The sequence below is a fragment of the Camellia sinensis genome, chromosome 3 (genome assembly GCF_055761805.1).
Source record: "Camellia sinensis isolate YWXY chromosome 3, ASM5576180v1, whole genome shotgun sequence".
Taxonomy (NCBI): domain Eukaryota; kingdom Viridiplantae; phylum Streptophyta; class Magnoliopsida; order Ericales; family Theaceae; genus Camellia; species Camellia sinensis.
Window position 1 is genome coordinate 75,167,678 of NC_138963.1, and position 26,712 is coordinate 75,194,389.

General features: G+C 35.8%; 1 protein-coding gene across 5 annotated transcripts; it reads left to right on the forward strand.

Moving 5' to 3' along the window:
- On the forward strand, nt 1-24,007 carry LOC145822613 (putative LRR receptor-like serine/threonine-protein kinase At1g06840). 5 transcript variants are annotated; one of them, XM_082920091.1, is made up of 21 exons: nt 1-128; nt 615-803; nt 6,678-6,828; nt 7,738-7,809; nt 7,971-8,042; nt 8,355-8,498; nt 8,663-8,734; nt 8,843-8,914; nt 9,997-10,074; nt 10,810-10,878; nt 11,139-11,207; nt 11,377-11,448; nt 11,647-11,733; nt 12,593-12,661; nt 12,832-13,337; nt 14,238-14,396; nt 15,768-16,051; nt 16,709-16,760; nt 17,182-17,432; nt 23,059-23,193; nt 23,536-24,007. In XM_082920091.1, the coding sequence occupies exons 2-21, from the start codon at nt 686-688 to the stop codon at nt 23,878-23,880; spliced, it is 2,877 nt and encodes a 958-aa protein (XP_082776217.1). In that variant the 5' UTR covers nt 1-128; nt 615-685; the 3' UTR covers nt 23,881-24,007. The 5 variants fall into 5 exon arrangements, with proteins under 5 accessions (XP_082776217.1, XP_082776215.1, XP_082776219.1 ...); XM_082920089.1 differs by having other exon boundaries at nt 12-274; XM_082920092.1 differs by lacking the exon at nt 1-128 and adding an exon at nt 139-369.
- The last annotated feature ends 2,705 nt before the right edge of the window (nt 24,008-26,712 follow it).

Here is a 26,712-nt window from a genome sequence, read left to right on the forward strand (position 1 = left end):
TAGTCTCTGATAGTCCTCGTTAAAGCTCGACAAAAAAGTCAATAACGCCAACAAATTATCATACACAACATCACCTGAAAATGATGCGTAATCTCAACTTGGTCTTTTTCAATCTCTGCCCAGCAATTGTAATGGCGACTTCTTCAACTCCACACCTTCATTCTTCTTTTCTTCTTCTCACCCTCCCAAAAGAAAAAAACGCAAAAAAAAAAAGAAGAAAAACACCAGAACCAAACCCATCTTCCTCCAGCTCCCTAGTCTCTTGCTCCTCAAGGTTGCTTCATTTTTTATACCCAGGAAATATATATATATATATATATATATAGATGCAGATACATACCCACGTTTGCAATTTGTGAATACATTTATGTAATTTTTTTTTATCGTTTTTCTTGACTGCCACGTGTTTGTCTTATTGCGCCTTAAACTGTTTGAACAGGGTTTTTAATTATTTTCTTTATTTGTTAAGGAATCTATATGTATATTTATATTTTGAAGTTGAAAAAGCTTCTTATTATTTAATTTTGATTGAGAATTCAGTTATTTTATCTGCGTTTCTTTTATACATATATGCATGTAAATCTGTGTTTGCTTATTTCTCTTGCTCATTTCAGGTGGAGAGTTTGGGTGATTCAGATATTTAGGGTGTTTGGTTATGAGAGTTGTTTGAGAATTCTTGTCAATTATGTGTATTGAGATGTTCCGGACGAGGATTATGTTGTTTGGAACTGCTTTTGTTGTGTGGTTGTGTTGCTCTCATCTGTTTGGTGGGGCAGATGGCCAGGTTACTGACCCAGTGGAAGGTAACACTTTAATTTGCTTTTGTTTTTATTTGTTGTTATGTATAACATTTCTATGTTCATTAACCATTTCAAGAATTTTTGTTTAAATTCCTCATAATTTGCATTGTTTTTTTTACCCTTTTGAGCTATTTTGTGCAATGACAATCTAACTTGCTTCTCAAGTTTTGTGAAACCTGTAAAATGAGAAAAAGTTCACTTCCATGTTACTTGGCTTGTAGAAATTTGGGAATTACATATATAAGTGCATTTTCTACATGGTTTCAACTAAAGTAAAGAGACAAATATTGTAGAGCTTCGTCATATTTAATGCCAAAGAGATTCTTCATATTTGTTACATTTTGACAAGAACTGCAAAAGATTTTTGTATCATAAAAGAATTCAATCCCTGGTAAAAGAATGGAACGGCTTTCACCTTATTTAAACCATAGTTCATGTTTGACTATTCAAATTTCAAAGAATCTTGCAAATTTATTTGAGCTAAATTTTTAGCCAATTTCCTTGTTTGACGACCAAATTAAAGTGTTTCTTTACTCTGTTGATGCCACCGTCAATGCAAATAAGACTTAAAAATTGTGAGGAAAATCTTTAAGGAAATCAAGTTGTGGTCCCCTGAATTAAAATTACCAATTTGATTAAATCCTTATAGGTTTCATTGGGAGGTCAATTCTATGATGACGAAAGAAGAGAGTAGGTTCACCAAGCTGGGGAACCTGTTTCTTGAGATGGATAGGCACCTCGCTAGCTATTGTCTATTTGGTTGATCAATCAGAGTTGTGCTTTTCCTTGAAACTGGAAAATCTGAGGGTCAATCTAGTTCAAAGAGAACTGATGGTTTTGAATATTGCCACACATTTTCTCAGGACTTCTGCAACAGTCCCTCCTAAAGGAGGTTGTACCCACTAGCCAATGGGGGTGTGCATAGATTGGTTTGGGTTGGTTGGGGGTATTTTTTTAGCCAAAAAAATTAGGCGGGCTGAGTAAGTTTTCACCTGCCATCAGACTGCTTCAAAACCAGCAGTTTGATTGAAAAATATGCCGCGTTTCAAACAAACGGGCTGGGCGGGTTGGGAAAAAAGTTATTAACAGTGGCATTAGCAACAACATTTCTAAAACAACTAGCATGAGCCAAACCAAACCAAGCCTTAAGTCCCATCAAATGGGGTCGGCCACATGAATCTTTCTTCTCCACGCGGCCCTATCAAAGGCCATTTCATTAGTCAAATTAAGTAGATTCATATCTCTATTTATAACGCTAGTCAACGTTAATCTAGGCCTACCCCATCCCCTAACACTTCCATCTACCGTTACAGCATCGCATCTCTTCACTACTGCTTTTGTTGGTCTCCGTTGAATATGACCAAACCATCTCAAACGATTCTCTCTCAACTTATCTTCTATCGGTGCTATTCCTACCCATTCCCGAATACACTCATTCTTAATGCTGTCCTGTCTAGTCTTACCACACATCCATCTTAGCATCCTCATCTCAGCCACACGCATCTTATCTACATGTTATTTCTTGGTTGCCTAACACTCCGTCCCATACAACATAGCTGGTCTAATAGCCGTTCTATAAAACTTACCTTTTAGTCTAGTGGGTATTCGTTTATTGCACAATATCCCAGACGCACTTCTCCACTTACACCATCCCGCCTTAATCCTATGGGCCACATCTGCATCAATCTCTCCCGTTGTTGTGATAATCGACCTTAAATAACGAAAATGTTCACTCTTAGGCAGTTCTTGGTTCTCAATCTTCACTTCTCCTCTGCTTTCATTGTTACTGTTACTAAAATTACACTCCATGTACTCTGTCTTAGTTCTGCTTATCCGAAATCCTTTAGATTCAAGAGCTTTTCTCCAAATCTCCAATTTTGTGTTAACTCCTTCTCTAGTCTCATCCACTAACACAATATCGTTTGCAAAAAGCATACACCATGGCACGTCATCCTGAATATTTATCGTCAACTCGTCCATAACTAAAGCAAAAAGATAAGGACTTAAGGTAGATCCTTGGTGTAACCCTACAGTGATAGGAAATTCATTTGTTTCTCTAGCTGGCGATCCAATAGTGGTCACCACCCCTTCATACATGTCCCTAATCACGTCAATGTAGCCTTTTGTCACCCATTTCTTCTCTAACGCCCACCATATTATATCTCGGGGCACTCTGTCATATGCTTTCTCAAGGTCGATAAACACCATATGAATGTCTCTTTTTTTTTCTTTTTACTTTTCTATTACTCTCCTCAAAAGATAGATCGCTTCCATTGTTGACCTACCAGGCATAAACCCAAATTGATTCTCTGACACCTCTGTTATGTCTCGCAATCGGCGTTCCATCACCCTCTCCTACACTTTCATTATATGACACATTAGCTTAATTCTTCTATAATTGTTACAATTCTGGACATCACCTTTATTCTTATAGATTGGCACTAAAAAACTCTTCCTCCACTCATCTGGCATGTTCCTAGTTAACAAAATTTTACTAAACAACCTAGTCAACCAAGCAACTCCCTTTTTACCCAAACACTTCCAAGCTTCAATAGGGATATTATCAGGTCCTAAAGCCTTATTTGATTTCATCTTCTTAAGTGCAATCTCCACTTCAAAGTTCCTAATCCTAGAATAGAATCTATAGTCTTGGTTTATCGTATTACTGATTATTTCTTCTCCTATTGTCGTACTTCCATATTCCTCATTTAACAGTTTCTCAAAATAATTCTTCCATCTTTCCTTAATCTTATTATCCTTCACCAATACCTTAGAATCCTCACTCTTGATGCACTTTACTTGATTAAAATCTCTTGTTTTCCTCTCCCGTATCTTAGCAAGTTTGTATACCCTCTTCTCTCCCTCCTTACTATCTAGTCTAGTGTATAGGTCATCATAAACTTTCAACTTAGCCTCTCTCACTACTTTCTTGACCTCCTTATTAGCCAATCTATAGCTCTTAAGGTTTTCCTCAGTTCTATCCTTCTGCCACTTTTTAAAGCACTCTTTTTTTGCCTTAACTACCGCTTGGACCTCTTCCCTCCACCACCAAGTTTCCCTAGAGCTGGGTCCCGTTCCTTTCGACTCTCCAAGCACTTCCCTTGAGATTCTCCTCATACAATTAGCCATTGAATTCCACATAGTGTTAGCATCACCTTCTAAGTCCCAAGTACCTTCCTTATCCATTCGATTATTAAATATTTCTAGTTTATCCCCTTTTAAGTCCCACCATCTCGTCCTACGATGCCCACCATCCTTCCTAGCTTGGTATTGCCCTCTAAAACATAAATCTAGTACCAAAATCCTATGTTGAGAGACCAGACTCTCTCCAGGAATCACCTTACAATCATTGCATTTTAGGCAGTCCACTTTTCTCACTAAGAAATAATCTATTTGGCTCTTAACTAATCCACTCTTAAAGGTTATCAAATGCTCCTCCCTCTTCTTATACATAGTATTGGCCACCACCAGGTCAAAAGTCAACGCAAAATCTAAGATTCTCTCTCCAGCCTCATTTCTGTCATCAAAGCCGTATCCACCATGCACCCTTTCATAACCTACTTTATCTATGCCCACATGGCCATTAAAATCTCTACCTATAACCAGGTTCTCTCCTACGGGTATCTCCTGTAAGATCTCATCCATTTGCTCCCAAAAATCCCTCTTAGTCTGATCATCTAACCCTACTTGAGGGGCGTAAGCGCTAATAATGTTCACTATATTCCCTCCAATAACTAGTTTAACTAGCATAATCCTATCTCCTTTCCTAGTGACTGCCACCATACTTTTCACAAGACCCTTGGCAATTATGATTCCTACCCCATTCCTGCGTCTATCCTTACCACTATAATAAAGTTTAAAACCAGTATCCTCAATTTCCCTAGCTTTCTCTTCCGTCCACTTAGTTTTTTATATGCAAGCTATACTAACTCTCCTCCTAATCATAACATCTACCAATTCCATCGTCCTACCAGTTAAGGTTCCTATGTTCCAAGTGGCTATCCTAAATCTATAGTCTTGGACTAGCTTCTTTACCCGCGCTCGTCCAGAAAATGCGGAAACCTTTACCCATTTTTCACCGCACCCAGGCGTCGATGCGGCGCCCCTTGCTCACTTTTCGAAACACTCGGAGGCAGGCGCAACGCGTCACTTGAGGGGAACGACCTAGCATTTAAACGATTCAAAGTAGGATTCATTTTCATAAGGGATCCGAGCGACTTTTTTACGTGTTGGCATCTGCTCAAGCCGCTTAGCCACGATCTCAACCTGCATAGATCAGCGCAGGGTTGTGCAAATTGGCAAGTCAGCCAGTATTTTTCACACCCCCGGCACCCATGGCACAAGGGTCCCACTTATGGTAGGGTCTAAGAGAGGTAGCAAGTAAGCAACCTTGCCCTCTTTTTTGCTTTTTTGTCAAGAGTTTGATTCTCATGACTCAAACCTTTGCCATAGCTCTGGGGTGAATAGCATTAACCATCATGCTAGGTCACGACCTCTATAAGAGTCCCTCTTAGTCTTTGTTGGCATAATTACCACCAAAAAATAAATATAGGGCAAAAAAAAAATATTGAGTCAGAAAAATCATCACTATGAGAAGACACCAAATTTAATGTGGTTTGACTTACTCAGACTATGTCAGTGGATCTTTCCTCTTTGTCCATTATATTAAATCACGTGATTACACATCATCCACTATTACTAAAATAATAGTGGTCACACAAATAAAGGATTTATACAAAGCGGACTGAGGCATGGTAATATCACTTTCTTTAAAGAGATTCAAGCCCTCTACGGCTAGTAAATCCTTCAAACCATCTGGTGCAATAGACCATCTCAAATGGCTTGTCTTCCCCATGATACAACAACCGGACCATACATCGTGTTGGTTTAAGCCATCTCTGCACAAGAGCCCAAAGCTCCACCATAGAAACACCCTTACAAATTGCCTGAAATCTTTCTGTAAAAGCATAATAGAGAATATAAATAATGACAGAGCCATGTGATCACACATACTCTGCCTTAGCTTCTTCTCTACAAAAGCTCAACAATATATATAGAAGATGATAGCTACACAATGGAGGCAAGATCCACAAATCATTATGACTTTCACACCATACATTAATTCACAACATTCATTTTCTCTTACACGTTTTTCATCTTCATGTTTTCCAGCACTCATTAATTCAAACACTATTGAACATTTAATATGTACTATTCTCCTGTTAACTTTACTCCACAATGCGATAATGGTTCACTATGTACCTTCTGATTTACCTCCTTTTTCTGTTACTTAATTTATGCATGTGGATATGAAAACAATATCAAATACAGAAACAATAACTTAGTAAATTTATTTTAATATTAAAATACACAAACACCAACAATATCTATGAAAATTCTCATGAATTAGAGCTCTCTTCTAAGATCTCTAAGAACCTTCTTAGCTATCATATCAAGCAACTAAATGGATATCATGTAGTGTTCTGATTATAATAGATTTGACATTATATAGTACAATGTTTTTCTTGCTTGATTTTTGGCCTTCAACTTGGATAAAGGATCTATTTGCTGTATGCTGGGATACGATTTTTTTCATGTAGACCTGAATAATACATTTAGATTAATGGCCTAGATTGGTGAACATTTTTCGATTGCTAGTTTTAGTTTATATGGTTTTCTCTGTTTAAGTGCCTATATGACTGGTAATTATGTGTTTTAAAAAAAAAAAAAAATAGGATCATCCAAGTCCACAAGCAAACTAGAAATGCAATGACAACTTAACTGTGGATGATTTACAAATCATTTATTTTTCGATAGATGTAGAAGTTTAGTTATTCATGTTGATGAAATTGTGATGACCTTTTCTAATAATTTCAGTCACAGCATTGCACACCTTCAAGCAAAGTTTGATTGATCCAAATCAGAATCTCAGTAATTGGAATCGTGGAGATCCATGTATGTCAAATTGGACAGGGGTTTTGTGCTTCAATATGATCATGGATGATGGCTATCTACACGTTGAAGAATTGTATGATTTCAGTCTTTTCCTAATTATTTGTCCCTGTCCTGGAGGTTTGAACATGGATTTTTTGAATCGTGTATATAGGAAAGTAAGCTGGCAGTAACATATCCTGGCTTACACACCACTGGTACATTCATCAAAGTTTATAGCATATGTATAGGGATCTTCCATCTTAAGCCAGGTTATGTAGGAGGAAGATGTTAAAAAAGGATGTTTATCTGAAGATTATATTATATTCATTTTTAGTAAATTTGTCACTTCTTGGTCAAAGAGAACAGATACGATGGTTAGATATTTAGCAGAAACTGTCCGCCTAGAAGTTATGTTCCTGGATAATGTTGCTGAAAGACTCACTAGCTTATCCCAAATTATGTGCCTAGAAGCTATGAAGCATGGCTACTCCAAAAATATTGTTGTACAAGTACTAGGTACACTTACTGGGTCCGCAAAATATGTATCGGTACGCGACTTTGAGTACAGCTTGGATACTGGGCGGATAAAAGATGATCACGTTTTGGATACTTTTGTGGGTACATTGAGTCATAAATATATATTTTTAAAAAATTATAGGGGTGTGTTAGCCAAAACACACTATTGAATCCTTCAAAAAGGACCACGTTGCCTAACATATGGCAAAATTGAATTCCTGAAAGATCATCTTGTTAGATAAATAAATTTTAAAGTATGGAAAACTATAAATGTATATAAGTTTTACAACAAGAAGTTAGTAAGTTTGCTAGCTATAAGCCTTCCTTTATGTTTTTACTATTGCATGAACCAAGGGTTCTAAGTAATATAATAGAAGATGTAAAGACAATATGATTTGTTTAAATCTGATGTAACGATAAATACCTATACAAAATAGTTTCTTTGCCTTCTAAATTTGCAAGTTGGTCTATATGTTTTCTTTTGCAGGCTACTACAGAATATGAATCTGTCAGGCAGTTTATCTCCAGAGCTTCATCGCTTATCTTATATGAAAAGATTGTGAGTCAGAGTATTTGTGGAATGTTTACCATTTAATCGTATAACTTGGTGCTGCTTTTGCTCTATCAATTCTCCGTAGGGATTGTGTTTTTTCTACTATACAAGTGGATTGTAATTTTCGTTTGTTGACTGACATATGTTCTTTTCTTTTGCTCTTAAAGGAATGTTATGTGGAATAAGATAAGTGGAAATATACCGAGGGAGATTGGCAATATTACATCTTTGATACTCTTGTAAGTTGAAGTAGTTGTTTGATGGGTTGGCTAGATATTCATATTCCATATTGTTTACCATCTGATCAAATTCTAGTATTATTAAGAAATCCCCTAAGCTAATATGTTCATACATATAGAATGGCTTCTCATTTATACTTATCAGGAAAGAAATAAATTTTTATTTCTGAATTGTTGGAGCTTCAGATATCTGATCAAATATAATATATATAGACATAGACATCAATATATTTCTTGCTTGGTAATTGAGTTGTGAGAAAGTGCTCCATATTTTTGGATGTTCCTCATTCTGTATGATCTTCTATTTTCCAGGCTCTTGAGTGGAAATCGACTCACAGGTTCCTTGCCTGAAGAGATCGGTTATCTTCCTAATTTAGACAGAATTCAAATTGACGAGAACCAAATATCTGGACCAATACCTAAATCATTTGCGAACTTGAACAAAACAAAGCATTTGTAAGGATTTTGACTCTATCTATAGCCTAGATAAGGCTGGCTAGTTGTTGCTTCTCTTTATCTTCTTCACTGTGATTTATTATTTGTTATTATTACTATTGTTTTTGTTGTAATTAGTGTTTACTATAATTGATATTATTATTGTTACTTCATCCCTTGAGCAGCCACATGAACAACAATTCAATTAGTGGGCAAATCCCTCCTGAACTGTCTAGTCTCCCAGAACTTGTTCACTTGTAAGTTGGTAATTTGTTGCATTTACTTGTAATGTGGTAATGTGGTGTTCTTTTACTTCAAATGCATTTGGACATTTGGCTTGTCTTTAATGATGTAAAATTCTGCAGGCTACTTGACAATAACAACTTATCAGGGTATCTTCCGCCAGAGCTCGCCAATATGCCTAAACTACAGATAGTGTATATTTTCTTGCTTCAGTAGTTATTAGAATACAATTTTCACTTTATTAGCTTTTAAAATTTTGCATTTTCTTAATTATTTAACTCAAATGCTTTTTACATTTGTGATGTAATAGTTAATCATGGATGAAATAGTGTTTTTTTATTATTTTAAATGATGCTTAAATTTTAGATTTAGTGGGAATTAACAAATAAATATGTATTTTCATATCTTAACTTTTTAAAAATACCCTTGTTAGTGCCCGTGCCCGTGCATCTTAGTTAGCAATAAGGGTATGGCATTGTAATCTGGCTATAGTGCCAATGTGAATACAAGAATAAGTGCATTACATGTTGTACATGTTATATATATCAAGAGTAAACCCCATGTAGCTGGGATCAAAGTTGTGTTACCAGAAAACGCTATATCCTAGCGAATGATTTATCTGTACTCACGTTCCGAAACATGGTACACTTTCGTTCCAAAATAGTAAATTTTTTAGCGATCTCAAAAGTTTTTCCAATATATTTCCTTAAATAACCTTAGGAGGAAAAAAAATCAAATATAATGAACTAAAATCTAAGGTGAGTTAAGTTTTGAAAAGACAAAAACATCAAAAAGGGTCATCATAAATTGCTCATAGAAATGTTTTGCTACATGACCACACACACAAAAACAAAAATAAAAATAAAAATGATTGAATGCATAATAGTTAAAAGAAAATTACTCTAGAAGTACCTTAAATTCTTAAGTGTAACATATACAAGTCAACCCCTATCGTACTACATTTTAGAGCATGTGGTGTACATTTTAGAGCATGTGGTGTATTGCATTACTGTTCCCCGTTCCACGTACTGGAAATATCCACGTTCCAAGTACCATAGGATCAAAGGCTTTTATTGAGTTGGTGAGCACAATGCGTTAGTGAAAGAAGAATATACACGTGCATCTATATGGGTGTAGATTAGCTTTGGAATGTTGCTTTTTGCTTTTGATTTCCTCTTCATTATATCACTGAGGAAACATTTTTCCCCCATTGAAAAAGCACATCAGTATCTTGTGTCTAATATCTCATAAGTTATCTTTTTTGGTTATTTGACAGTCAATTGGACAACAACCACTTTGATGGGGGGGCTACAATACCAGCTACATATGGCAACATGTCTCATTTGATGAAGTTGTAAGTGCATATAGTTTATATTTGATCTCTTAGGAGCATCTCCAATCCTTGCTCTATCCCTTTCAATCAAATTTCAGTGAAAATTTGATTAAAGCTTCGACATGATATGGAACACTTAAATCCTTGCTCTTTTTTTCATCAATTTTTTCGAAAACTTCCAAACTTATCATAAACCTGTTTTAACTATTTTTGATGAAAGAAAACCATCTCCAATACTTGTTTTAAAATTACATCAAATTTGAATAAAAATACGAATGTTGGAAATTTGGTGAATGATTTGGTTAATTCCTGGTTTGGTGAAATTTTTTCCTCTCCCTTCATTTGATGCAAGTTTGGTGAAATGATTGAAGTTCACTTTTAACTGTTTATTCATCAAATTTGAATTTGATGAAAGAAGTTATGAGGATTGGAGATGCTCTAAGTACATAGAAAAAGGTCTAAAACATGAGGCAAGGTGCCATGATCTCTATTTTGTTTTTGCTTGAGATGTAACCCAGGAGGCACGATGCTATAGCTTCATAAAGCCTTCTCTTTTTGTTTGAATTAAATTAAAAAACTGTAGTACAGTGAGGGGGAGAGAGAGGAGATTTCTTGATACATTGACTAGTTGTTGACAACCTTTCATTTCCTTGAAAGATTTATTTGTTTTTCTCATGAGATCAAGGAACATGCATTTGCACATGTTTCAGAAACTTTTAAAGATTGGTTGTGACTCAGTATTCTTGGCTGTATCAGGAGTCTTAGGAACTGCAGCTTGCAAGGACCAATCCCCGACATGAGCAGGATGCTGAACCTTTCTTATATGTATGTTCATGAATATCTATCAGACATTATGGAACTAATTATGTGCCAATGCTCCTCTTGACAGTTTACCATCATTTTTTGCAAAATAATTTCATATCTCATATGACAATAGGCTTCCCTGTTGGAGAAGCTACAAAAATCATGCTGAAAAAAGTTCGATGCCTGGTTATTTGAAGACAATTCTGTAGTCATTAATTTTTTTCGGCGTATATGCTTTATATATATGATTTTGTCAACTAATGATGACTTTTACATTTCAGTGACCTCAGTTCAAACCAGCTTAGTGGATCCATACCACAAGTTAAGCTTTCCGAAAATATCACAACTATGTAAGAACACTCCACCTTTGATGTTTTAGTGTTAATCTAATCATATTGCAATACTCTATACAGAGTATTAATAAGAAAAATTATACTTTTCAGAATTGAAAATACTAGTCATCTATGACACTGCCAGTTTTCTGGACTTATGCGTCAATCGTTAATAAAAATTTTGCAGCGATTTATCAAACAACAATCTTAATGGAACCTTCCCTGGCATCTTTTCAGGCCTGCCTCAACTTCAGAGATTGTGAGCATTCTTCAACTTTTTCCCCCTTTTCCATATAAATTGCATGGTTCCATAAACAGTAATGTTTGAAACTATTTATTTGAATTACGTGTCTACTTGCTTTATTTTGTGTTCCATAAAATTTAGAGCTACTGATGCCTATGACTTTAATTATTTAATGGAATGATTGGGTTAATTTTGTATGTTATTTCATTTCAGGGCACTTGCAAACAATTCACTAAGTGGTTCTGTTCCATCCAATATCTGGGAAAATAGAACTTCTAATGGTACCGAGAGACTCATCGTGTAAGTTGTGTAAGACATGAAATGAAGAAGTCAATCATTTCCCACCCCACCCCCACCCCCACCACACTTGCATGTGTATGCATGTGTGTGAGCATGTGTACTCCCAAGCATTCTCATACTTGTTTTGCTACCAACACAGTTGAAGATTTGTTGCAAGTTTAAACATTCTCTGTTTGTGGTCCAACTTGTCAAATTTATTCTTAGACTTTGATGGGCTTTTGGTGAGGCTAGTTGATATTAATTTTTTCTTGAAAAGCTCTATGATCTTTGATATGGTAGGGATTTTCAAAACAATGTGTATGCGAGTGTGCGTTCACTTGTGCACTCTCAACCATCTCATACTTGTTTTATTATTGAAGATTTGTTGTGCATTTAAACATGATCTTTTGTGTTCCAACTTGTCACTTACTTTCTTAAATATTCATTTTTTTATTTTTATTTGTTACTTTTGATTTTGATTCATGGGTTTTAGGTGAGGTTAGTTGATTTCTTGAAAGGCTTTATGCTATGCAACTGGATTTTCAGAAATTTGTTTGTGTGGTCACATGTGCATGTGCACTATCAAGCATCTCATACTTATTTTGCTAATAACAAAGTCGTAAGATTTGATGCAATGTCAGGCTGCTTTTTGATACCCAGGTTGTAACTTTCTTTATTAGACTCTGACAAGTTTTAGGTGTGCAGGTGGTTGATACTTGTTTTGTTAACGACGATTTTGAAAATTTATTGCAAGTTTCTGCTTGCTGTTTTTGAGATCCAAATTGTAACTTTCTTTGTTAGACTCTGATAGGTTTTAGGTGTAAAGTTAGTTGATTGATATTGCCTTTGCTTGAAACGTTTTATGCTCATTGGTCTACAGGGATTTACAGAACAATATGCTTTCAAATATCTCAGGCAGTGATAACCTACCTCCAAATGTTACTGTTAGGTTTGTTTGCCATCTTCTTCCACACTGAAATGTTTCTTAATATAGATATGTTTCCTCTGTAAAAATCTTAGATTTTTTACTTTTTAGATTCTAGTAAAGTATTGATAGAGACATAGCAGGTTCATAGAGTAATGTTCCCTCTTGTTTGTTATTTGTTTAACAATTTGTAGGCTTCAAGGAAATCCAATATGCTTAAATACCAACCCGGTCCAGTTTTGTGGATCTCAGAATGAAAATGACAGTAATATCCAGAGCTCAACAAACTCCACTGGTGCTTGTTTCGTGCAATCGTGCCCACCCCCTTACGAATATGCCCCATCATCACTTGTACCATGCTTCTGTGCTGTGCCTTTGATCGTTGATTATCGGTTGAAAAGTCCTGGATTCTCAGATTTTCGGCCATACACCAATCTATTTGAGGAGTACCTAACCTCTGGTCTCGAGTTGAAGGCTAATCAACTTGACATTGCTACTACTCCTATGTGGGAAATAGGTCCCCGACTGAGAATGTACTTGAAGATTTTTCCTGTATACATTGACAACACCACTCATTTATTCGATAGGAGTGAGGTTCTACGAATTCAGGGTTTGTTCACAAGATGGGAGATTCATGATAGTAAAATTTTTGGACCTTATGAGGTTCTCAACTTCATTCTGTTGGACCCTTATAAAGAAGGTTTGTCTCATAAACCTCATCTGACGGTTTTTGCTTTGGACTTTCTTGATATAGATATAATTAGTTATGGTCTTTGTATTTCTGTTTCTGGGGGAAGGTTGTCTAATTGTTTTTTGTGCTCTATGCCTCCATCTGAAAATATGGATAACCAAGATGTATATATATTAGTGTTGTTTTGCCCTGGCGTGGTGGTAAGAATAGGTTATGAAATTGCAGAAGTGGACATGTTTGTGCATAAAGAGGAGATGAATATGCCAATTTGTTGTAACTAATTACCAAATAAAAAATTAACAAGTTGATTATTTTGATTAATTCAATATACCAATTCCAATATCTCAATCATGCATAAATCATCTACAAAAATATGGTACTAATAAAGTAAAGACCATGAACATAGTGATATATGTAGAAAACCCTTGGGAACAACGACCCCCTTGGGTAAAAACCCACAAGCCACCCTGCTTGTTAAAATCCATGAGATCAAAAGTTTAATAAAATGACTCCAAATGACTTACGACCCAACCCTGAATGTGTTAGACTTTACTTTTTCACCTTCAAGCTCCTAAGTTTGAATTCTGCTTTCAAGTGGGTCTAACACTGTTGTTAGTCTCCCCTTGTCTAGATCTCCACTCCTCACTGCTCCAATTGCAATGACTAGTGGTCAAGAATAATCAATGTACCCCGCTAAAACTATTGTTTATGATGCTTGGATCACAATATCGGATGATCACTCAGCGGGATAACATTCACCTAAAAAGCAACCACAAATACATCAATGCCATTCTAATCAACAAAATACACAGTCAAGTTTACCTACTTTCATTTCATATACAGATAGGAATGGACGGATGTTGCATAACTTTTAGAGGGGTTTTCTCATAATTTTAGTTTCTGTTGCAGCGGACCTCTCCTCTTCAAAATCTGGTATTAGCAAGGTAGCACTGATTGGCATTGCACTTGGGGCGATTGCAGGTGCAGTTACATTATCCGCAATTGTATCACTTCTTATATTGAGATTGAATGCGAGAAAACGCCATATATCTTCAAGAAGACATCTATGTGAGTATATTACGGTTACCATTATCTGACGTGGAAGTAAAATTTATCTTGATTCTCCGTTGTTTAGTTCCTAATTTTAGTAGTTGACAACACAAATTTCAATTTGTTGGCAATGGTGATCTTGTATTCTAATTATTGACAACAACTATAGTATGATACTGGGATTTGTTAAAGCATATCCTCGTATGCTTTATACTGGGGTGACTGTTATTTTTTTTCAGAGAACTGGGATCATTATTAAATTTATCATGATAGATTTTTCAGATGAAAAAGAAGCTGTTCTACAGACTATTAAATGTGTTGGAGATGCATGTTATCCTCCCTGAATTACTCAGAGCTGTAATTATATAACGTTGTATATGGCCATCTTTGATTGTTTTTAATTTGAAAACTTAAAAGAATGGTTTTTATACATGGGCAAACTGTATGTAAGCACTTGTGTCTCACCATATTTTGGTTGCGTTTTATGATTTCTTATACTGCATGTTCAACCCTGACCATTAGGATTTTAAAATACCCAATATAAAATATTTGATTTACCATGGGCCTTACGGGCCTGTGGTATGCAGTTCACCTTCCAAAACACCAAGTGGGGGGCACAAATCCCATGAAGGTAGTTTCGTATATAATTTTTTTTAGCAGTGTGAAAATATAAATACACATAAACAAATATGTATATATTTATAACAAGTGCTTGTAGTTAGAATTACGTTGTAAATTAACTGGAAGTTGTCTGAACCATACTTGATAAAGATCCTCTATTGTAATTCATTTGTGAAGGAGAAGGATTGAATTTGAGGAAGCTACATGATGTTATATCTGCATTTAATGCTTGAAAGAAAAACTTGGTTGTATTATATTTATTAGATGTATTAGCTATGTGTTGGCAATGAACTGAGGCAACTTGGGTATGATTCTGATCAAATAATTGATGGAGAACAAACAGAATCTCTAACCCAAACTAGCTATATGCCTATAAGATGGTTCATGAATTTCAACCCAAAAAATGTGTTGGAATAACAATATGTCATAAACATCCCTGTTAGACTATGTATTGACCCTTTTTTCCTGAATATTGGGATTGCTATGCATCCTCTTGTAATAGAATTATTGACTAACTGCTGCATTACAGCATTGGCAATTTGTAAATTGTAAACTAAAGGTTATGTGTTTGAAGGCTGGACAAGTGTATTGTGTTACTCAGCTCACAACTCAGCGCCTTTCCATTTGAAATGCTGTTAATGTGATATATGGGAATTGTAGTCCCTAAGACTAAGTCTGCATGCATGAAATAAAAGTGAAGATATATTAGCTTCCAAGAAATGGTTATCATCATATGTAACACTGACTTCACATTATATGTTTTTGCAGCGTCTAAGATCTCTTTCAACATTGATGGTGTAAAAGGTTTCACTTACGGAGAAATGGCACTTGCAACTAACAATTTTCATGCTTCCACTCAAGTAGGACAAGGAGGGTATGGGAATGTCTATAAAGGTATTCTAGCTGATGGCACAGTTGTGGCCATAAAACGTGCACAAGAAGGATCATTGCAGGGTGAAAAGGAATTTCTCACTGAAATAGAACTGTTGTCAAGGTTACATCATCGGAACCTGGTTTCTTTGATTGGATACTGTGATGAAGAAGGTGAACAGGTACCTTTCTACTTACTTGAAAACTTAAATTCATATACACTTACCTGTCTAGACTGCATTTTGGGAGTTTGAACACCATCCCATCAACCAAAAATCCAACCCTGTCAAAGATACTACCACTATTTGTTCCAAAAATGAGGAATAGTGTATATGTTGTGAGAATATTATATAAATATATTAGATTATGTGAATATTAAATTGATTGTAGAATATAAATTTATTCTTATTTCCCTTTTTTGAGTAGGTCTATATAACTTGGTTGTACTCTTTGTATTATTGATAATGGAATATATGAATTCTCTCAGAAAACTTACATATGTATATCCACCCTTCCATCTGCCGCTTGGCCCGTAATTAATGTTCATTGTTGAACAATTGAGCAACAGAGTCAACCTACTGACAAAATAGATGAGTGCATGTGTAGGAAATTGGGAAGTAGCCACTTCCATTACTTTGTCTCTTCTTTGAAAGTGACAGTAACCTTTTCATTTATTTCTTAACGATTGGTCTTATGCTTAACCTCCTGGAAATTAACAGTGTTCTATTCTTCTGGTCTTCTTTGAACAAATATTTTATTTCTCTACCATCTATGGAAGCTTTTATTTTGTGCCAGGAAAATTGGTTAATTTAATTTGTCTTTCCCTTTTTGGCATGTAGATGTTGGTTTATGAGTTCATGCCCAACGGTACCCTGAGGGATCAGCTATCTGGTATATTCTATAAACTTCTTTTAAGTTTACTTCTTAGCAATTCGTCCTTTATTATTTATGGGTGTTCTTCTGGAAATACTAATTGGAATCATGAGTTAACCGGTGGCACTTGCTTTAGAACTCACAATTTCAATTAAAGAAATTAGAAACAGTAGAAAATGCTCTTTCGAATTTTCGAATCACCCAGGAAAATACTATTACCGTAGGAAAATTGACTGAAAAATACTGTCTTCAATTAAAAATTGCAGAAAATCTAGAAAATACTGTCTATAATTTTTTAATTACCCAGGAAAATATTATCACCTTAGGAAAATCCCGTCACTCTTTCCTTCTGTGCATGTGTAAGAAAATGAGGGCTATATTATTAATATGTTAATTACTTGGTGCTTGCATGTATGTTTTGATGTTTATGATACCACAGGTAAGCTTAAAGCGCCTATGAGCTTTGCCATGAGATTGAAAATTGCTCTAGCTGCAGCCAAGGGCATTCTCTATCTACATACGGAAGCCAATCCTCCAATATTCCATCGTGATATCAAGGCCAGCAATATATTGTTGGATTCTAAATTTACTGCAAAGGTTGCCGATTTTGGACTTTCACGGCTTGCCCCCATCCCTGATATTGAAGGAACTATACCTGCTCATGTATCCACAGTCGTTAAGGGGACTCCGGTAAGCTTGACTCTTTTTTATGACACATTGTTAGAATTTCCCATCTTTACCTTCACCTACTCCACTACACACTCCACTTCACCTACCTCCACTTCACCACACACTCCACTTCACCTAACCCACTATCACCTCCACTACACCTACTACCACATTTTCTTCTATATATAGATTGTATAGGAATTGTAATTTATCAATCTTGTAATACATCAATCAATAATAAGATCATCAGATACATTTATTCTCTCTGTATTGTTCTCTTTATACATTGATTTTTCTACATGGTATCAGAGCAGGTTTAGAACCTAGTATTTTCGCTTCCCGGCGGGTGGCAACCTCACCTTAGCCGCCCGCCGGACCTCAACTTATTCCGCTATCATTTTTTCTTGTCAGAACATCTCTGTGTACTCTTCTAGGTTCGGTTAATATACTCTCTATTGTTACTTACAATGCTCAGAGATCTGGTTACCTTCAAAGGCCAGAGGACATGCCCACTTCAAGGCAAGTTTACAAGATCTACCCGAACAACCCCGGATCGGACCTCGCCGGCGAGACCACCGCCGCTATGACAGCCGCTTCTGTTGTCTTCCGCCACCACAACCCCTTCCGATTCACGCACCAGCAGGAACTCTTCGTCGCCACCGACGGTCCTCTCCCTTTGGATGCAGTTACAAAAGCAGAGAAGCTTACTTTATCGGGTGGCCAATTCAGTTGTAGTTTGCTAAGTTGAATGGCAACAAGCTTTGTCATTCATCTTTGTGTCTCTACCTGATTTGGTGTTAGTTCAAATGGGGAAAGACATTTGAGGCATCTACAGCTTCGTATACTAGTCCTTCTCCCAGCTTTTTAGATTCAATTTGGAGGAGGTAAAGGTCCCTGTTACTGTTCAGAAAGAAGTTCTGCAAAGTTGACTGGCCCTCGTTGAATCTGTTTGGCTAAATCATGATTTGTTAAAGCCTCAGGTCAGAGACAATTAATGTTGGAACAGACACTGCTGCTAAAGCAATTGCCCCACATGGGCATGTCCCTCACGCCACCCTCTTTCTCTCTCCTCCAACCTCACACTTTCCATCTCTCCCCCACTTTCTTTATTTTATATATATATATATCTATATCTCTTTTTATTGTTTGATATTACCCAAACACTCCCCGTTTACACCACTCATCATATAATAATCTTCCACCGCCCCACTTTTTATCTTTTATTAAAAAAAAAAAAAAAAAAAAAAAAAAAAAAAAAAAAAACCTATCTCTTAAAATAATTTATCATTTTTTCCACCCAAAATCTCATCATCATATATTCTATCTATATTTTAATATGTAAACATATACATATATATACATTGAATTCAATTTCTTTTCTTTTTTCTCTTTTCTTTTCTTTTCTATCTATTATTATTATTATTATTATTAAAAAAAAAAAAAAAAAAAAAAACACCATTGCCGTTTTGATTTCAACTTTCTTCTTATTATTTCTTTCTTTATTTTGCTTTCACATTATTATTTCTTTCTTTATTTTGCTTTCACATTATTTTTTCATCTTTTTCAAATTCCATTCATACCATATAGCTTTGCACACCAAACTATATTTTATTCATCTCAGGGATCAACCCCGATCACAATTTTACACAAAAAAAAAAAAAAAAAAAACCAACAAACCAAAACACAACACCAACAGATTTGTTTTCTTTTCTGCAGACGGCCACCCACCGACCTACTCTGCCGCCGGTCTCTTCTTCTTGCCTCCGTCTTGGACAGTCCTTGACGGTGTTGCCTCCGTGTTTCCCATGCCACCGAGCACATTCAATCCCCCCTGCTCCTCCACTACAGCATATGGCGGACCTCCAAATCGGAACATCACGGTGGCCTTCCGCTTCAGCTCCTTGTTTTCTGCCTTTAGCACACTTATCTCTGCTCGCGCATCCTTATACATGCGTTGGAGCAGAGCCAGCTGGGAGTTTAACTGCTACACCTCATTTGTCCTACTCTGCAGCCGGTTCGACAGGTTTGTGACCGCCGTCATGCTTTCCACACATACCTTCAAAGTATACTGATTGGCCTCCACATCCGATAGCACTGCCATTCTTTGCTCCACAGACCGCATCGGAAAGTTCAACGGAGTATACCCAGCGGTGTTTGGTTGAGGTTCCAGTGCCACCGCACCAGTTCTCTCTCTCGTTGACTCGTTGAGGTCGGGAAAGAGGGTGAGCAGTCCACGGGAAGACGAGGACGAGGCCATTTTTCTGGGCAACAGAGTGTTACAGCGTATTACAGAGTTTCTCTCTCAGCACAACAGTGTTACAGCCTCTCTCTCTCAGCACAACGAAGAGTTTTACAGAGGATTTCGCAGTTTTTTTGCTTCTGCCTCGGCCTCAGGCTCTGTCATGGTTAAATAGCCGAGGCAGCCACGCGCATCGCGCGCCTCTTGCCGCCCGACACACTGGCACGCCTTTTCATGGCACATCTTTTGATAAAATGGACACGCCTTTTGATGGCACACCTTTTGATGAATTGGGCACGCCTTTTGATGGCACGCCTTTTTGACAACTTTGGGCACACCTTTTGAGGGTGCCACTTTTTCAGGGGTCCGACAAGACTCTGTAAACTGTCCCGACATTGATTCCGGTTAGCTCCTTTATGGGTCCGACAAGACTCTGTAAACTGTCCCGACATTGATTCCGGTTAGCTCCTTTATGGGTCCGACAAGACTCTGTAAACTGTCCCGACATAGATTCCGGTTAGTTTCTACAAGGGTCCGACAAGACTCTGTAAACTGTCCCGACATTGATTCCGGTTAGTTTCTACAAGGGTCCAGCAAGACTCCGTAAACTGTCACAACATTGTCTTCTACAACGGTCCGACATGACCCCATAAACTGTCTTCTACAACGGTCCGACATGACCCCATAAACTGTCTTCTACAACGGTTCGACATGACCCCATAAACTGTCTTCTACAACGGTCCGACATGACCCCATAAACTGTCTTCTACATCGGTCTGACACCGCCATCCAGTGTCCTCTACACCGTTATGACACCACCATACAGTGTCTTCTACAACGTTATGACACCACCATACAGTGTCTTCTACAACGTTATGACACCACCATACAGTGTCCTCTACAACGTTATGACACCCCCATACAGTGTCCTCTACAACGTTATGACACCACCATACAGTGTCCTCTACAACGTTATGACACCACCATTCAGTGTCTTTACCAATGGTCTGACACGACCATACAGTGTCTCCTATCCTTTTTTATTTTTATGTATTTTCTTGTTTTGTTACTCTCTCCAAACTCAAGTTGGTTAGTTTCTCTCCTCCTTGAGTTTGCGGGGGGCTGTTAGAATTTCCCATCTTTACCTTCACCTACTCCACTACACACTCCACTTCACCTACCTCCACTTCACCACACACTCCACTTCACCTAACCCACTATCACCTCCACTACACCTACTACCACATTTTCTTCTATATATAGATTGTATAGGAATTGTAATTTATCAATCTTGTAATACATCAATCAATAATAAGATCATCAGATACATTTATTCTCTCTGTATTGTTCTCTTTATACATTGATTTCACAGAACATTTGAAATCAAAGACAGTTTGAAGCAAAAGATTTTTATCCAAATTCATAGATCTGTAGTACGCCACAGATATGTTGATTGAGATATCGCTAACTAATGTTTATGATCAAGTCTCGGTGATATATTATAGATCATTAAAATATTATGTACTTGTGAGAGCCCTTTTTTTTTTTGTTTTTTTTTTAACAGTACTTGTGAGAGCTTGATATGCATTGTTAGGCCTATTCTTTATAGCAGTTTAAGTTTTGGGGGTACTGGTCACTTAGCATGGTATTAGAGCTTTGGTTCTAAGAGGTCCTGGTTTTAAGTTTCCCCATGTGTATTTGTTTCCCTCTTCTGTTGCCCATGTGGACTTTTTGTGTGTGGCGCGCATGCATTTGCACCCAGTTTGGTCAATATTTCTCTAAATGTGAGTGGCAGTTATACAGAAGGGAGGGTATGAGAGCTTTATGTACATTGTTGTGCTCTCCTTAACAACTTAAGCTTCTTTCGAGCCAAGTTGTTGTCTGCCACTCATTCAAAAGAATTGGACCAGTGTTACCAGAAACGCTAACATCCTAGCGATTTTAAGTTTTTGAACACACATTCCGAAACATGATACACTTCCTTTCCAAAATGGTGAATTTAGCGATCCAAAACGGTCCCATGATTTTGTCTATGTTTTTCATTAAAAGTTCATCTTAATAGGGAAAAAGGCAAATATAATGAACTATAATCTAGATGGAATGGAGTTTTGGATTGACCAAATGTAAAACAATAGGTCATATTGTTCATAGAATTATGTTATTGCATGATTAGTTTAAAGAAAAATATATATATAATATGGTGGATGTCAAACTAAGAATTCTATTCCTATCGTAACACATTTTAGAGCACGTGGCGTACTACGTTCCCGTTCTTATTCCTCATACCAAAATGATCTGTGTTCTAGGTAACATAGATTTGGACTTAGTGTCATTTTTACTTTTTGTTGATCTCCAGTTGATACAGATTTGTAATCCCAGCTACTTATGGGTGGCTAGATGGATTCTTCTGTGAAGTCATACCAGTTCTTAAAAATCATCCACCCAGTAGAAGAAAATGTCTTTAAAAAAAAAAATCATGATCCATGCATTAATAAATGATCACTCTATCAATGGGTTGTATGTGTGCATAATCATTGTCAATTTACAATGATTCTTATGTAAATTTGAGTACAATACTACATTATCATCTATTGTAAAAAACATTTGGTTGGTGCGTTTCACATGATGCATTCTGATAATTTGATTCATGGATCTGAAAGTTAAAATAACTGTTTGGGTTGCTTTGATTCATTGAGATCAATCTTAGAGTTCAAGGAAACTGATATGTAGTTCCCAAAGTAGAAGTGTAAAAAGTGTACTGAGATTCTTTCTTTTCTGTTTCGGTAAAAATATTTTGAGACGTGTAAAAGTTGTATTGAGATTCTTTCTTTCTTTTCTGTTTTTGGTATTTTCTTTCTCTTATTGGCAGCCCAATGGTTGTTATTAGCATGACCCATCTTAAAATGAACCTTAAGAAATACAATTACCGACATGCTGATATGATAAATTTTTAAAATGTAGGACATGATGCTTAGGAGACACAAAATATATTGTTTTATAAATATCATATCTCATATATAACTATGTTGTTTAAATATAATATAAAATATAAAATAACACTATTTCCTATAAAATTTTATATATAATATGCATTTATCATTGTTTCATAAGTTATTTTATTCACACTTGTAATTAATTTCATCTATGTATGAGCAATGAACATGTGTCTCTTAAGTGTCCAAAGTTATGTTTTGGTCTAAAAATATGTCCAATACATGTGAAGAAGTATTCAATGAGTGTCCGTATCAGACACCGACACACTACCTTGTTAGAACTGAGAAGTGTTGGTGCTTCTTAAGCTGATCGTCTGGTTAAAATTGTTAATGTGTGAAACTTAATGGTAAAATGTAGTATCTGTTATGTGAAGACATTATCTAGTGTGAAACTTGAACATCATTTTGTTTGCAGGGGTACCTCGATCCAGAGTATTTTCTCACTCGTCAACTGACAGACAAAAGTGATGTTTATAGCCTCGGCGTTGTATTTCTAGAGCTCTTGACAGGAATGCATCCAATCTCGCATGGCAAAAACATTGTTCGAGAGGTAGTACCTCACCACTTCTTTGTATTGAAGGTTTAGTTTGAAAGCAGTGTATATATGAAGCTATATCATATTTTTAATGGCATGTTGGTCCCGTAAGGTGTTTTTGCCTTATTTGTTTTTGAAAATTTATGTCAGTGTTTAGTGCAGCTTTTATTTACGGCTTACGAGACAGAAATAACTTAAATAAGTTGGAAAAAATTGATTATTAGAAAGTATGGGAATGGGTGTTTTTAGCTTCTGCTTATAATTATTAGCTTTTAGCAAGTTGCACACTGTTCAGATCTCTCCATCCACATTAACTTAAACCATCTATCTTCTATGTTTTTCTTCCAACTTTGACAGGTAAACATTGCATGTCGATCTGGAATAATCTTCTCTGTCATTGATGAACGAATGGGATCCTATCCTTCTGAATGCGTGGAGAAGTTTGTAAGCTTGGCCCTCAAGTGTTCCCGAGAAGAGACAAGCGCACGACCTTCAATGGCAGAGGTGGTTCGGGAACTTGAAAGCATAGGACTGTTGATGCATGAGTCAGACAGCAAAGTAACAGAATCGTTTATTACTGACCCTGCTAAGGTTGTGAGCCCTCCATCTTCATCGTCTAACATGAATCATCCTTACGTATCAGCAGATGTCTCTGGCAGTGACCTTGTTAGTGGAGTCATGCCTGCCATTACACCTAGATGATTTTTCTCCCAACTTCTGTATTTTAGTCCACATTTGTTCAATTTGATTTGTAAAATTCTGATAGCTCACATTTGATGTTGTTGTCATACAATAATAGTTTTGCTTACTATCCATTGTATTTCTTGAATATTTGTGTGATACCTCTGTGCTATTTGAAATGGGTTGGGCTTATGTCAAGTTCAAATTTAAACTTGAGGGATCCTGCCAACCACAAATCCCTTTTCAATGATTCAAACTGTTCATTTTATAGGGTTTTGAGTGTATATGGTGGGGAGTAGAAATCTGTCCCACATCGGTTCACTAGGGACTCTTGACCTACCCTATAAAGTGTGTCATGTCCACAAACCTCCAAGAGGCCCTTTCTAATGAGGGATAAACAAAATTGTACATGCTCCTGTGATACCAAGCGGACAATATCTTGGTGCGTGCATTACATCGATTCACTAGGGACTCTTAATCCACCTTATAAAGTGTGTCATGCTCACAAACCTCCAAGAGGCTTTTTCTAGTGAAGGAAAAACAAAAACGTGTGTGCCCCTGTAGTACAAAGTAGACAATATCTTGGTACGTGCTCCGAGTGTGGGGTGGTCCGCACATACATACATATATCATTCATGAAAAAAATTAGATCGATTTGATAATCATAACATTTTATTGGATCAACCTAATTTTTTTCATGAATGATATATGCAGTGAGTCATACAAAATGAACATTTCAAATCATCGAAATTGGATCCGTGATGGACTCCATAAGCCGCTCAAATTCTCTTAAATTCCTCATTGAACTTTGAGAGAAACACAACCTCATTATACTAATTCTTCATATATTTTAAGTTTGTAATAGATTTTCCCTTCATAACAGGGCTGGTTGGCCCGTTTGTCAATTAGCAGATTTTAGCTATACCACATTATAAATAGGAGTAATTAAACAAATTAGCGGTGAATACAAATGCTATTTGTTTACAATTTTACATTTGATTTTCCTGATGATTTGATGAATGAAGAACATAGGTTGAGTTTGATAGCTGTTAGTAATTATTTTCTTAAATAGTTACAAATATGACAATTTTGAAAAAAGAAAAAAGAAAAAATATTATTGAGTTTCAACCCGTTCTAAATTGTGTGTTTAATATATGATAGTATAGATGAGATTTACAAACTTTGCTGATCAACTATATGATATTAAATGCCTTCTCTTTAAAAACAAGTTAATGTGACAAATATAATTGAGGTGCCCACCTTAGTTTGTAAGAATTTAAGTTAACATTTTCCATTTTTGACTATGAAAATTTATTTTTTTAAAAAACTAATTAAATAAAAAAGGAATATTTTGTAGTCAAATAAATTTCATGAAGAATTATTTCTTGTATAAGTGGCTTAAGAAAATATAATTTTAATTTTTAAAATGGGATTTACTAAAATAACATGATACCTAGATACAAATCAATGGTTACATTTATATGTAGGAGCAATTTGTAATATTTATATGTTAATTAACTCCAGTGAAAAATAGTTTTAAATTATTTTACTCCAACAACTAATTCTGTCTCCCTTTGCTAACCCAACCTGCTAACCATCCCATCATTATATCTCCATTAGTTTAATTCAGTAACACAAGAATATGAAAATGATTTGAAAACACTAATATTATGAACTTATAATTTTTATTCAGAATTTTATCTATAAGAATTCTGATTTGGAAAATATCATATATTGTCAAATTGTACATTGTTTTCCATTTTGATAAACTTGGAGAAAAAATGAGAACAAAAGTATAAGCCCAAAAACTTAGCCCACCAAATAATGTAATTAGTGTTATGGAAGAACATTCGCAATGGGGTGTGCGCTAGTGTAAGATGTTAGCAAAAATCGAAGAAAAAGACTTTTTGGTCGTATGAATAGTTATATTTGTGTGTGAGATAGTTGTTAAGATTAATGTCAAATGTTGAAGAAGTTGCTAATAATAGTGTATGAATTAAGGCGAGAGAAAGGGGAGAGACTTAGGCCTCGTTTGGGAACCCTCCTTTTTAGTTAAAAAGTCAAAAAATTATTAAATTAGTCAAAAAGCCAACAATCCATACCAAAAAGTCAAAGATTCTCTTTTCTCTCTACTTTTTGTACATTTTTTCGTAAAAAGTCAAAAAATCATCCCAAACATAGTTTTTTTAGCTCATATTTTAGCCAAATAGCCAAAAAATTACTAAATTAGCATGTTCCCAAACGAGGTCCTATTATCGATGCAAGAAACGACAAATGGAAGAGAGAGAAAGGGGGAGGGGTATACATATTTTTTTTTTTAATTATTAGTGTTTTAAAAGGACAACCATTCCATTGCCTCACTAATTCACTTACTAGCATACTAATTCACTTACTTTGATCACATTTTTTCATATAATATACTAACTCATAATTTTAACAACTTCATTTTTTGATAATTGAATATTTGAATCAATTTGTGTGCAACCTAACTAATGTTGAAATCCAACAGTTTACATCCAAACAATAATAATACTATAAGCCATCATCACATCAAATAATAACTAAATATGGGACCAAAATGTGGCTACCCATATTACTCTATTTTAAATAGAAAAATGCTAAAAGGGTGCACACCATATATACCCTATAACAAAATGTGTAATTTTATCATAAAATTTCATAATTTTAATCACAAAATGCATAATTATATATTTATTACGCTAATTTATAGCGATATTACGTATTTTATAATTGATATTATGAAAATTTATAGTTAGAGGGTCCGCACTTCTAAATATTGCACAAAACTCAAATAAATTTCGAAACTTGTTAAAGTTTTTGTTTTTGTTTTTT

Excerpts from the sequence above, each read along its gene's own strand:
- LOC145822613 (XM_082920091.1), top strand. The coding sequence starts at position 686 with ATGTGTATTGAGATGTTCCGGACGAGGATTATGTTGTTTGGAACTGCT. Across the intron at positions 10,879-11,138 it reads ATGCTGAACCTTTCTTATAT|TGACCTCAGTTCAAACCAGC; the intron begins GTATGTTCATGA and ends TTTACATTTCAG. Across the intron at positions 13,338-14,237 it reads GTTGGACCCTTATAAAGAAG|CGGACCTCTCCTCTTCAAAA; the intron begins GTTTGTCTCATA and ends TTTCTGTTGCAG.